Consider the following 12995-nt stretch of genomic DNA (forward strand, 5'->3'; position numbering starts at 1 on the left):
ACTTAAAGTCTGTAATTTCTTTCTATTAAAGTCTCTGTGCAGGAGCCTCACAATAAATGCCCAAGTTAAAGTCTGTAGGGCACAAAAGCTGTTAGAACTTAATATACGTACAAATAGTATATCAACTATATTAATGTATAGCACATTTTATACACTGGGGTTATTTAAAGTACCTTAAAAATTAGATTAGAAAACACAAAGGTAATAATACAGTTTAAATAGATGAAAACAGAAATATGAAATAAAAACACGATTAAAACAGAAATAAAAGAGAATATAAGATAAAAACATGATTAAAATGATCAGATCTGCTCTGGCAACCCTTAATATAAGAAACTGAGCATCCGGAAGATGAAAAATAAATAATAAAGATATAAATAAACTATAACATGACGTGACTATGTTTATTACTTTAACTTAGTAATGAATTACAGAAATTGTTCCGTCTAATTACAGTTTCTGTTTAAGAAACAGTAACAGCCCTCTCGGGTTCAGCAAATCAGTTCTAAAACAGAACACTGGATGGATTAAACACTGTTACTGTGCTGGATTTGCAGTGTTTACTCAGAGGTTAAAGAATCTAACACAATAAGAGTAAATTACAGACCTGTCATTACACATAATCCAACATTTCAGCAATGCACTGAGCAACCCGAAGCCAATAAATCCGAACCCTTGTCTAATATGAACACTTTTCCTACTGCAGCTACTGATTATAATCATGTAAAGGTGTTTTTATGCTATACAGTGGTCCAAAAATGTCAGTAATCCTGCAGTAATTGGTACTTAAACATCAGTGAAGACCAAGTGATTATGGACAATGTTGATACACTAAGTCACACGTGGAAAAATAATAAAAATACACTTCTATTAATTATCAACTTTACTTCAACAGTTGTACACGACATGGGATATAACATCACAGAGTAAATCCATCCTGATTTCATACAAGCTGCATGAATTGAATCACAAATGACTGGATATGAAGTTTGAAAACTACCCAAACAATTAAAATATAGAACTAAAATGTAAAATAAAGCAGTCTGTATTCGATCACAGCTTTGTAATAATATTTAGCAATATTTTAGTTTATTTAGGTTTGTTTGTTTTAGAGTCGAATGTGTCAGTGCTGTTTTAAATCAGTCACACTACACTGACTAGTATATTATCCAGCAATGGGATTGTAATAATAACTGCACAGAGGAATCACAGCTCATTTAGTCTCAGTTTTATAATCACCTACCTGCCAGGGCAGATGGAATGAAGCTCATTTAAAGCACTAATGACTTTAATTAGTGATGAACTTCCTTAATGAGAGGAGTGAGTTTGCAGCCTGGAGCAAAAGGAAACCGAACACAAGCCACTTCAGACCGACTGAATTCTACCGGAAAACGGCTATAAACGTCTTTTCTTCCATAAAACAACCTCAATGTGGCCTAAAGAAAGTTCCCTACTGACACATCTTCCACCTCGTTTGCTTTCTGTTCGTTCATTCGTTGGGTTTTGGGTTAATTAGTGCAATTTGGGCGCGTCCCGAATCGCACCGTGTTCACTACATAGTGCACTACTGAGGGATCTTTCGGTTTTCTAGCCGGCTTGATACCAATCATTCATTCATGCATTCATTCATTCAGTTATTGTTTGTTTTACCATCAATTCATCCTGGTAAAGGTCATGGTGGGTCTAAATCATCCACACAGATCGCCAATCTATTACATGAATTGAGTTCAATCGAGGGGTGGCACGGTGGCTCGGTGGGTCCAGCAAGAAGGTCCTGGGTTCGATCCCCAGGCGGGGCGGCCCGGGTCCTTTCTGTGCAGAGTTTGCATGTTCTCCCCGTGTCTGCGTGGGTTTCCTCCAGTTTTCTCCCACAGTACAAAAACATGCAGTCAGGTTAATTGGAGACACTGAATTGCCTTATAGGTGAATGTGTGTGTGTGTGTGTGTGTGTGTGTGTTGCCTTGCGATGGACTGGATCCCTGTCCAGGATGTGCCTTGCCGCCCCCCCCATTGCGACCCTAATTGGACAAGTGCTTAAGACAAGTGAGGGTTCAAGCGACACTTTTGGTCAGTTTGACATGTTCTCCCTGAGTCTGTGTGTGGACCTCTCTCAAATACAGCACTCTAGTTTCCTCCCACCTTCCAAAAACATGCAGAAGATGGATTGGCTTTTTTAACTCTCCCTAGTTGAAAATGATGGAGTGAGGAGATGCGTGAGTGTAGAATCCAGAGTGTTTACAAGCTGGTTAATAAAATTGAATGAGTGAATGAAGAGTTTTATGAAACGTTCTCGTCTCCGAGTCCAAATGCAGTTACGCATCAGTAAGATCTAAAAAAAATCCCCTTAATAAAAGAAACTGAAAGCGTTTATGTAAACATCCTGTTTTAACTGAGTGAGTCTTAAGTTAATCAGTAATTAGTTCAACATGATCTTCAGCTGTGGGCTGTTCGCATGATGAATGATCTGATTTATAACTGTATTAAACCACTTTACAGACCCTTCACCCATATTAAAACAGAGATTTGTGAGACAAACACACTGCAAACGTCGTCAGAACTGAAAACAACATCTTCTGGCATCTTACTAAATACACGTGTACTGTTTCTAAACGATCAGATAAGATCCGGCACACGTGGACGTAGTAAAACACTAAATCCAAAACTCCAGATGTTCTCCAGTCACATGGATTACAGAACACAATCTCATAATCACTCATTCACCCAGACCTGGAGGTGAGAGCATCGTCATTAGTTTAATAGCAGACAGACAGACAGACAGACAGACAGACATTAATAGACAGACACAAAGACAAATATAAACAGACAAAAGATACACAGACTGACAGATAGGCAAAATAAAACAGACTAAGACAGACAGAAGGACAGACAACCAGACCAACAGAGAAACAGACAGACAGGCAGGCAGACAGACAGGTGATAGGTAAACAGATATAGACAAACAGGCAGACAGACAGACACTGAGATGACATGTAAACATACAAATAGATATGGACAGAAAGACAGACACACACATACTGTAGGTAGGTAAACAAATAGAAAGTTATAGACAGACGGACAGGTTATAGACAAACAGACAGACCAATAGACACACATAAACAAACATAGGTAGGTAAACAGAAAGTTATAGACAGACAGACAGACAGACAGACAGACAGGTGATAGGTAAGCAGAGAGTTATAGACAAAGACTGTCAGACAGACAAGTTATAGGCAAACATATAATTATAGACAGGTGATATGTAAACATAGTTATGGACAGACAGACAGACAGACAGACACACATAGATATAGAACGACAGACAGACAGGTAATAGCCAAACATACTGATAAACAAACAGACAGACAGAGACAGCAGTGTGGCTACACTGATAATTATAGACAGACAGGCAGACAGACAGACAGACAGACAGACAGAGACAACCCTGTGGCAGATCGATGCACCATCCGTGGTGATCCTGCCTTGCACTCAGCATTTCCGGCTGGAACAGGACCAACAGCCAATCCACCTACCGACACGGGGTGGGAAAAACACAAGGGACGTGACACCACGGCACCTGTCTGTACCAAAACCTGCCCCTCATCTGCACCCACAAACGTACAGTACACGAGTACATGAGGTTTTCGGATAATTCCACAGATTGTGGTTTGGAACAAAACTTTCCAAAAAAAACCCTGACCAGTGACGAATGTGTGGTCATCAGATCCAGAGGTTCATTACAGAATTACAGAGCGAGCGCTCACGCTGGCCGGCCTCGTGGAAAATGGAAGGAGAATAATATGGTCTGAAACATCTGCTTTGGGTTTGGACGTTCTCCAATACCAGGTCAGCCGCGCATCGCTGCCAAAACAGGCATTACGTAAAGCGGGTCCTCACGCCGCGTACCGAGTGGAAGGGAAGGACCCGGCCGTGCGGTCTGACCCACACTGGATCCTGTGGGATCACAGCCGCGGATTTATACACGCATTATGTCGGGATTAATTCGACCCGGTCCAGCAATAAATAGCCGAGACACGTCGGCTGACCGTCGCCGGTGGTCCAGATCTCGGGAAGAGGGGCGCTGAGCTGATCCTGGGTGGGCCGGTGACTTTAAAAGGATTTTCTTATCCTTAAGTTTATTACGGAGCGAGGAGTAAACAGAGGATGTGCAGGGAGGAAGTTGGACGCGGATCTCGGACGAGATGGACATTACCGCCGCTGTCCGTGAAAATGGGCTGCAGGCTCGGCATACGAAACGATTTAGGAACAGATTAGCGGGATGATATCGATATCATCGGGTCTCTCTGACATCTGTAGAAAGATAAATAATACTGCATTTCCGCTGGACTCCGAATGAAACCGCCAGTCCTGGAGGCCCACTGAGCTTTTCCTCATCCCAACCCGGCTGATCCTTGAACTTCTGAGGTAATTAGCAAACCTTAATGAGCTAAATGTTTAGGGAGCAAAGTGGCGGGTCTTCAGGACTGCTGTACAGGTTCAAATTCAAGACCCTAATTTTGGGGTTCAAATCCAAAACCCTTGGACCGGTACCGCTCCTCAGCACCACCATGCGTCCCTCCACATGCTCGGATGTGAGAGCAGTTACATACGCTGGTCTGGTATCTGGTAAGACCGCCACAGTTGGACCCCCGAGCACCACTCTTGACCCACAGCCAGCAGGACAGACAGGTGATAGGTAAACAGATATAGACAGACAGGCAGACAAACAGACAGACACAGATTATATGAAAACAAACAGTGTTATAGACAGACAGACAGACATAGAGAGATAGACAGGTGATATGTAAACATAGTTATAGACAAACAGACAATCAGACAGACAAATTATAGGTAAACAGATATAGACTGGCAGACAGACATACACTGAGATGATATGGAAACATACATATCGATGTAGACAGACAGACAGGTAATATGCAAACAGATGATTATAGACAGACAGACAGACAGAGAGGCATACACACACAAACACACATAGGTAGGTAAACAAACATATAGTTATAGACAGACAGATAGACAGACAGGTGATATGTAAACATAGTTATAGACAGACAGACAGGCAGGCAGACCGACAGACAGACAGAAAAATTATAGGTAAACGTATATAGACTGGCAGGCAGACAGACACATAGGAGGGTAAATTGACAGTTACAGACAGACACAGCGATGATATGGAATCATACAGATATATTTAAACAGACAGATGATAGGCGAACAGAGACATATAGACAGACAGAAAGACACATAGGTAGGAAAACAGACAGAAAGAGATGGACAGACAGGTGATAGGTAAACAATTTTAGACAGACAGGCAGACACAGAGATGATATGGAAACATACAGATATAGACAAACAGACAGGTGATAGGTAAACAGATATAGACAGACAGGCAGACAGACACATAGAAGGGTAAACATGTAGTTACAGACCGACAGACAGACAGACTACTCCCTCAGGTCCTAAATATTCCAGGAAAATCCCTGAACGAGAGGGTACGACATTAATGAAAGCCAGACGAAGGATAAACGTTTAACAGCTCCTGAGGTCCCGCAGACAGACTGGGCACCAGTTATCGTGATGCCGGCACGAAGCTGGCGACATGACATGAGGTTTAGCCCAGTTAACACTGACTGGTTCATGGTTCATCATTCAGCCATGAGCTCATCCGTACACACCCGGCTGATGTGTGAGAAACGATGGAAACGGGAGGCGGTGAAGCCCTGTGAGATCGCGCTCCGTTCCAGGGCGCGGCTCTAACGCCGCTATCAGTTTCATAAACTCCGATATATCTTATCACCGGGCAGGAAGGGCGGCGGGGAGGGCATCCGACCGAGCTATGTTCACCCGAAACCGGCGATATTTCGTCCACGCTGACCTCTTCTCAGGAGCGTCAGCTCGGAAAACAAGGCCTGTCAGGCTGACGGAGGAACCGGCGACTTTAACCGACGCTGATGGGAATAATTGAGCCGAACAGCTTCCAGAATACACAGCCAACGTCACGCCGGAGTGTTATTGCTGTGAAAGATGTCAGTGGTGGCGGAGCCTGAACGTGAAAGACGTCCAGTGTGATTTGGACGGCGCTCAGAGGAGAAACGAATCTTTTCCAGTGGAATCGCTGCCAGAAACGAAACGCTCGGAGTCGCCCAGCACGCGCTCGCGTTTCACTCGCTCGGGTGGTGTTACGTCGTCGAAATTTACAGCACATTCAGGAACAGATTCAGACTCAGAGCCCAGAGTTTGAGAACTAATATTACCTGACTGATGTCGAGCCATGTGTGTGTGTGGTGTGTGTGTGTGTGTGGTGTGTGTGTGTGTGTTCAGGGGTGTTTGAATTACTGGGTTCAACACTTTTAACAACCATGGCTGCAACTAAACACCTTCGATCATTTTAAATGATTTTGGGTGACTGGAGCAGCTTTAAATCTGACACCATGGATGGTTTTCAGGCACGAACCGCTCATTTCAAGTCTCGCCACTCTTTTTTGGGAGGGGGGATTGAAACTTTAATTCTGGGCACTTGGGTGGCGCAGCAGTAAAACACGCTGGCACATCAGAGCTGACATCTTCAGGTCATGAGTTTGAATCTCAGCTCTGCTACCGGTGGGCCAGGCGTCTATATGGACGATGACTGGCTCGTCCGAGGCTCATCACTCGCCTTCACTGTATGTCTGTTCCCATCCATCCATCTATCCATCACTTCAACCATCCATCTATCACTCCAATCATTCATCCATCCTTCACACCATTCATCAATCTATTCATCTATTCATCCATCCATCCATTCATCCATCACTCCAACCATCTATCCATTCATCCATTCATCCCTCTATCCATTCATTCCTCTATCCAGCCATCACTATCCATTTCTCTATCACTCCAACCACCCATCATTCCATCCATCCATCATCCATCCATCACTCCAACCATCCATCCATGCCTGTAACAGGTCTGTTATCCACCCATTAACCCAACCACCTATGCAACAAATCCCTCCAACCATCCATCACTCCATCCATCCATCAAATTATTCATCCATCCATCCCTTTATCCATCCATCCATCGATCCCTCTATCCATCATCACTCAAACCATCTATCACTCTGTCCATTACTCTGTCACTCAAACCATCCATCCATCCATCCATCCATCCATCCATCCAACCATCCATCCATCCATCCATCACTCCATCCATTCATCAATACATTCATCCATCCAACCATCCCTCTATCCATCATCACTTCAACCGTCCATTTATTAATCTATTATACTACCAATGAACCATTAATCTAACAGGCCCGTTATCCATACATTTACCCAACCACCAATGGAACAAACCCATCAATCCATCCCTCCATCCATCCATTAATCTTCCAATTTATTCATCACTCCAACTATTCATCCATTAATAAACAAACACAGAGACACAGTTCTGTATAAATTAGTTTCATTTGCATCATACGAGGTGTAGCAGGCATTATATATACAGCATATATTTATCATTTCATTTATAGTTGGTATAAAATGATCTGATTTACATTAGATCTGTCATACGTTATCATAGATACAATAAATAAGTCAAACGTGCAGGAAAATCTTATAGACAAAAAAATACAAAATATTTTAGAAAACAACAAACAGCCAGACGTGTTAGTTTGAGTTTCATATAAAAACATGAATTTCAACCCCAGAGTCGAAGAAATGATGAATAAAACAATCTGATCAATGATTTTCTGTTACGATCGTTAAAAAATGTGGGTTTGGTCCGTTATTTTTTGCCCAGGAGTGTATAAGAGCGCCGTTTATATTAGAAGGACAGTGATTTTATTGCAGGGAAGATTCATCCATTAAATACCTAACAGGGCTCAAATTGTCTTAAAGCATCAGCAAAAAAATCATTTTTAGCACATAAACGATATACGAGGTGTCTGTTAACGCAAGGCCACATTCCATAATATTTCATATCCTAATTTAAGCGGTGGAGAACATGCTAAGAAACACACAAACACAGCATTCTCATTAGATTTATAGTGTATAAATGTGCCTTAGAAATATTATTAACCTCTGTGGAATAAAAACACATTTATTTTTATAGGAATTAGAAAAATAAGAGTCTCTGGCTTCGTTTAGATTGCATAAACATCAGACGGGTCCTCGTCACATTCTCCTTTTCTGGTTATAAGCCTGTAAAGAAGAAAAAAGACTCAAAAACATGAGATACATAATAAAAACACAGATAGAAACTGTGGTGATGCCCGTGACATGCTCCGATACACAAAGGTGCCCAAGACAAACAGACGAATATGTGTAGGAACCGCCAGCCAGACCCATAATTCATCTCATGTGTGTTTGTCAGAATCTAAACGAGCTCTGAAATCTGTCCCCTCTATAAGACAGACGAGCGACCGCACACCGCCTGGCCGGGCGCTCACTTTCCTCACTGTTTTGCATGAGTACCAGTCTGAATCCATGGAAATGGGCACCAGATCAAGCGGGCGCTCCACATCTTTTAATAAATATGTGCTAATAATAAGCAAACAGAGGCGGCGGAGTCTGACTCGGTGACGGCTGAACGCTAAGTGCTAGCGGTTTCCGTGGGATTACATCAGATGCTGAGGGAAACAGCAGAATAATCCTAATAAGCTTGATGGGCAAAGTGTGTGAGGAGGCTCACCTGAAAACACTGAGCGCTTCTTGGCATCGCGCGTTCCACCGGGATTACCTACCAATACACAGATTTCATTTCTGAATGAATATATTGTAATAATATATACGGTATAATATATATAAATCTAAATAAACAGAAAGACAAAGCCGTTATTCATCTCTCGGGATAAGCGCTTATCCTCGCGTGGAACTCTCGAGTATAACAGGGAGCGGTTATGAGCTTTGCCCTCTTTTATTACGTTCGTACCACAGGCTTGGCACGGCGAACCCGACGGGAAAGGAGGAGTATCCGAACCCCCCGCTGCTGAAGCTCTGGCTCCTTTTCACATGCCAGGCTGTATATCAAGGCGTATGATGGTTGGCAGTGCCAGTTGTCGGCTTTTTGTGTGGCTTTGTGACTCAGGGCTCATGTCCCTAACACACCCTGGTTTTGGTAAACTGTGCCAGCATATGGAACCTGTGAGCTTATTATTATTATTAAAGATGTGTAGCATATTGGTGGGCGTCCGATGGCGCAACTGCATAGTTACAAATTTTATTTGATTGAGAGTCGATTATTGCGAGCGTGAACAGAGGTGGGTTACACCTGAACTGAACAGAGGTGGGTTACACCTGAACTGAATAGAGGTGGGTTATATCTGAACTGAATACAGGTGGGTTATATCTGAACTAAATAGAGGTGGGTTATATCTAATTTGAATAGAGATGGATTGCATCTAAACTAAGTAGAGGTGGGTTACACCTGAACTGAATAGAGGTGGGTTATAGTTAATCCAAACAGAGGTGGGTTACACCTGAACTGAATAGAGGTGGGTTATAGCTAATTTGAACAGAGGTGGGTTATATGTGAACTGAATAGAGGTGGGTTACACCTAAACGAAATACAGGTGGGTTAGAGACTGAATAGAGGTGGATTGCGAATAGAGGTGAGTTACGAATACAGGTGAATTGTGAATAGAGGTGGGTTATGAATTGAGGTGGGTTATAAATAGAGGTGGTTTACGAATATGGGTGGATTACAAATACAGGTGGGTTATGACGAATAGTGGGGGGTTACGAATAGAGTTGGTCTATGAATAGTGGTGGATTACAAATAGTGGTGGATTACTAATAGAGGTGGGTTATTAATAGTGGTGGATTACTAATAGGGGTGGGTTACGAATACAGGTGTGTTAGTGAAAGGAACTCACACTTGTCCTGCTCAGGAGCATCAACACACTCGCTCTCTGTGTCACTGGGGACGAACCAGGGCTGTCTGAGGGCCTGCAACTGCCTATAAAACTCATCCTACACACACACACACACACACACACAGTCACACACACACACCGGCATTTAATTAAAATAATAATTATTATTCCTAATTATTATTATAAACCGAGATCGGTGCCTGACTCTCCGTGCAGGATACGAATCTCCATTTGAACCTGGTGCAGGTGAACCTGGTCTTGGAACTGAAGCGCTCCCCGTGACCCACCTCAGACAGGGTGCCGTGCAGACTGAAGCTGTCTGTGCTGCTGAGTCCGGGCGGGGTCAGCAGAGGTCGCGTCATCTGGCCGGTAGGGGTGACCGGTCGGCTCCTGGACCGCCTGTAGGTACGCTCGGGGTTTCCGTGGCCAACGATGGGCAGGGAGCGCATCAGCAGGCTGTTGGGGGTGACGGCCTTGCCGGGGGTCTGCGCCCGGCCGCAGGGGTCGCTGGGAGATCGAGTCCGGCTCACGATCGGCGGCAGGACGGGCATCTTGTTCGGGGAGTTGGGCCTGGAGCCGAGGCCGCTGTTGACGTTAGGGGGCAGGAGCAGGCTGCTGTGGGGGCTGATGGGACTCCTGCTCAGCTTGCCCTGTTCGGCCAGCTTGGCCAAGTCCTTCTCCACCTCTGGGGACACACAGAGACGAAACAGATTAGGGAAGGAAGCACGTGTTAGCCACTTTCAGAACAGTCATTGGTTCAAGCCCTACCACCACCACAGTGCTACTATCTTCGCTTGGATTATATTCGGTCACTAATGTAAGTCGTTCTGGATAAAGACTCAATCTATAAAGTAAACATTGTGATGGTTGCCCACGTATGTTTAAACACGTGATGATATAAACACGCGTGTTCCTTCGACCCCCACGTATATTTACTCGGAGAGAGAGAGGGAGAGCGAGCGCATAATTTCCTGTTGCGCTTTACTAGTGCCAGACGGCCATATTTACAGCCTGTGTAAACCGTGTGAGCGGCGGCTTCCTCCCGCCGCCTTGATGAAGCCGCCGGAAAGCTTGAGAAATGAACGAAAGCTTCGGTAGGTGTTCAAGTGTTGTTGTTAGTCGTGTCTCTCCTCCCGGTTCTCAGTCAGAACATCTGGACTCTGCCGGGAACGCGTTTACATGGTCAGGGCTGCTGTTCCGGTTCCGTTTTCCCAAAATGGATTGATGTCGAGGGTTCCGGGTAAAAGCAAGCGCCAAAACAAGGAGTCTTGTGAGAAGACTTCTCAGAAGAGCGGCTGCTGTTATAGCTGCTAAGCTTACACACAGTGAGACGTCCGACAGGCTCTCGGTTGGTGTCCAAATACTTTCAGGATCCAAATTATTTGGAATCAAATTGTTCGATTTTGAATAAGCTCCTTCAATTTGGAATCGACTCATTTGATTTGGAATCAACTCGTTCGATTTAGAATCAACCTGATTGATTTTGAATCATTTCCTTCAATTTGGAATCAACCTGATTGATTTTGAATCATTTCCTTCAATTTGGAATCAATTCGTTTGGTTTGAAATTAACTCCTTCGGTTTAAAATCAACTTCTTTGATTTGATTTGAAAGCTGATTTAGAATCAGCTCCTTCAATTTGAAATCAACTCAATCTATTTGTAATTGACTCATTTGACTTGGAATCAACTTGTTTGATTTTGAATCAACTCATTCGATTTGGAATCGACTCGTTTGATTTGGAATCAACTTGTTCAATTTTGAATCAATTCCATTAATTTGAAATTGACCCCTTTGATTTGGAATCAACTCCCTCAATTTGTTTGACTTTAAATCAACACATTCAATTTGGAATTAATCTATTCAATGTAAGTCTTATTACATGACTGGTAAAGTCTGGCATGGTCCTAAATCCCGGCTGATCGGCCGTTCTGGCCGTCTCATACACATGCTCAGTGGTGATCATCTTCCTCCATGTGATTTTCAGCAGTTTTCTGATGCTGAACACTTGAGCTTATCAATTCAGATGGGTGTCCACATACTATTGGCCATACAGTGTATGTGCTGGACTCTATCCTACTCATTCTCATAAATGTATGCCCTGTATGACGTCACAATTCAGTAGAACGTAAATGTAAACATGAACGTGAGTTCTCTACTAACCGGCGAGGTGTCGGCCCATGTTCTCCAGTTCTTTAGAGAAGAGAAGTTCCTCCAGCTGCAGCGCTCGTCTCTGGACCTGGGGACTCGAACCCCTCACCGGCTTCACGTCTGAAGCCCAGGCTGGGTACCGCTGTCACACACACACACACACATAAAAGAGAACAGAGGAGTCAGGGAGTGAAAGGAGCCGTATCGTTATAACGAGGTGCAATTATAAATTTAACGGCCGCTAGAAAAACAGAGAAAACCGCGAGGCTCGGAGATGAAAGCGCTCGTGGCTACGAGGAACGTTTTCCTCTGAAACGTCAGAAGCACTCGGGCACATTTTCAATCCAGATTTATTAAAACCAGGGAACGATGGAGGGCATGACGGCTGGCCTTTCCAGAAGACAGGATCAAGCTGGTCAAAAGTATGTGGACGTCTGCGCATCTAATTCAGAACGCGTCTGCATTAATATAATGTGGCCATAACAGCATCAGATCGTCTGGAAAGGCTTTCCACAGGTTTTTGGACAGCCTCTGAGGGGATTTGTGTACATTTAGTCAAAATAAGGATTGGAAGTCAGGCTCCAACATTAGACGGGAAGACCTGACTCTCAGTCGACGTTCCTGTTCATCCCAAAGGTGTTAATGAGGTTGAGGCCAGAGTCACTGGAGTTCCAGCACCCCATACTGGTCAAACTGGTTATTATGGACCTGAATATGTGCACAGGGGTGCGGAATGTTGCAGAAACAAACAAACATAGTAATTAAACATAGTAATTAAAGCACATACTTTTGGCCAACTGGATCTCGTGGCATCTGGAAAGGTTTTCCACAGGTTTTTGGACTGTGTCTAAGGGAATTTGTGTACGTTCAGTCAAATGAGTATGTGCGCCGATGTTGGCCACTGGATCGACAACTGAGAATGAAAAAGAGAGAGAGCGAGAGCGAGAGAGCGCGAGAGAGAAAGTGAGAGAGC

The 12995-nt window shown here is 43.8% G+C and overlaps 1 protein-coding gene across 1 annotated transcript in view; it reads right to left on the reverse strand.

Annotated features, from left to right (window-relative positions):
- Window positions 1–8060: 8060 nt before the first annotated feature.
- c23h8orf34 (chromosome 23 C8orf34 homolog) overlaps window positions 8061–12995 on the reverse strand; it is a 29493-nt gene continuing 24558 nt past the window's right edge. The window contains exons 11-15 of the mRNA XM_062985736.1: window positions 12035–12164; window positions 10159–10556; window positions 9872–9968; window positions 8689–8736; window positions 8061–8198 (exon numbers count right to left, since the gene is read on the reverse strand). Of these exons, the coding sequence (XP_062841806.1) occupies window positions 8191–8198; window positions 8689–8736; window positions 9872–9968; window positions 10159–10556; window positions 12035–12164 (681 nt within the window). The 3' untranslated portion in view covers window positions 8061–8190. The remainder of the gene's footprint in view (window positions 8199–8688; window positions 8737–9871; window positions 9969–10158; window positions 10557–12034; window positions 12165–12995) is intronic.

Source organism: Trichomycterus rosablanca, chromosome 23, assembly GCF_030014385.1.
Source record: "Trichomycterus rosablanca isolate fTriRos1 chromosome 23, fTriRos1.hap1, whole genome shotgun sequence".
NCBI classification, from domain to species: domain Eukaryota; kingdom Metazoa; phylum Chordata; class Actinopteri; order Siluriformes; family Trichomycteridae; genus Trichomycterus; species Trichomycterus rosablanca.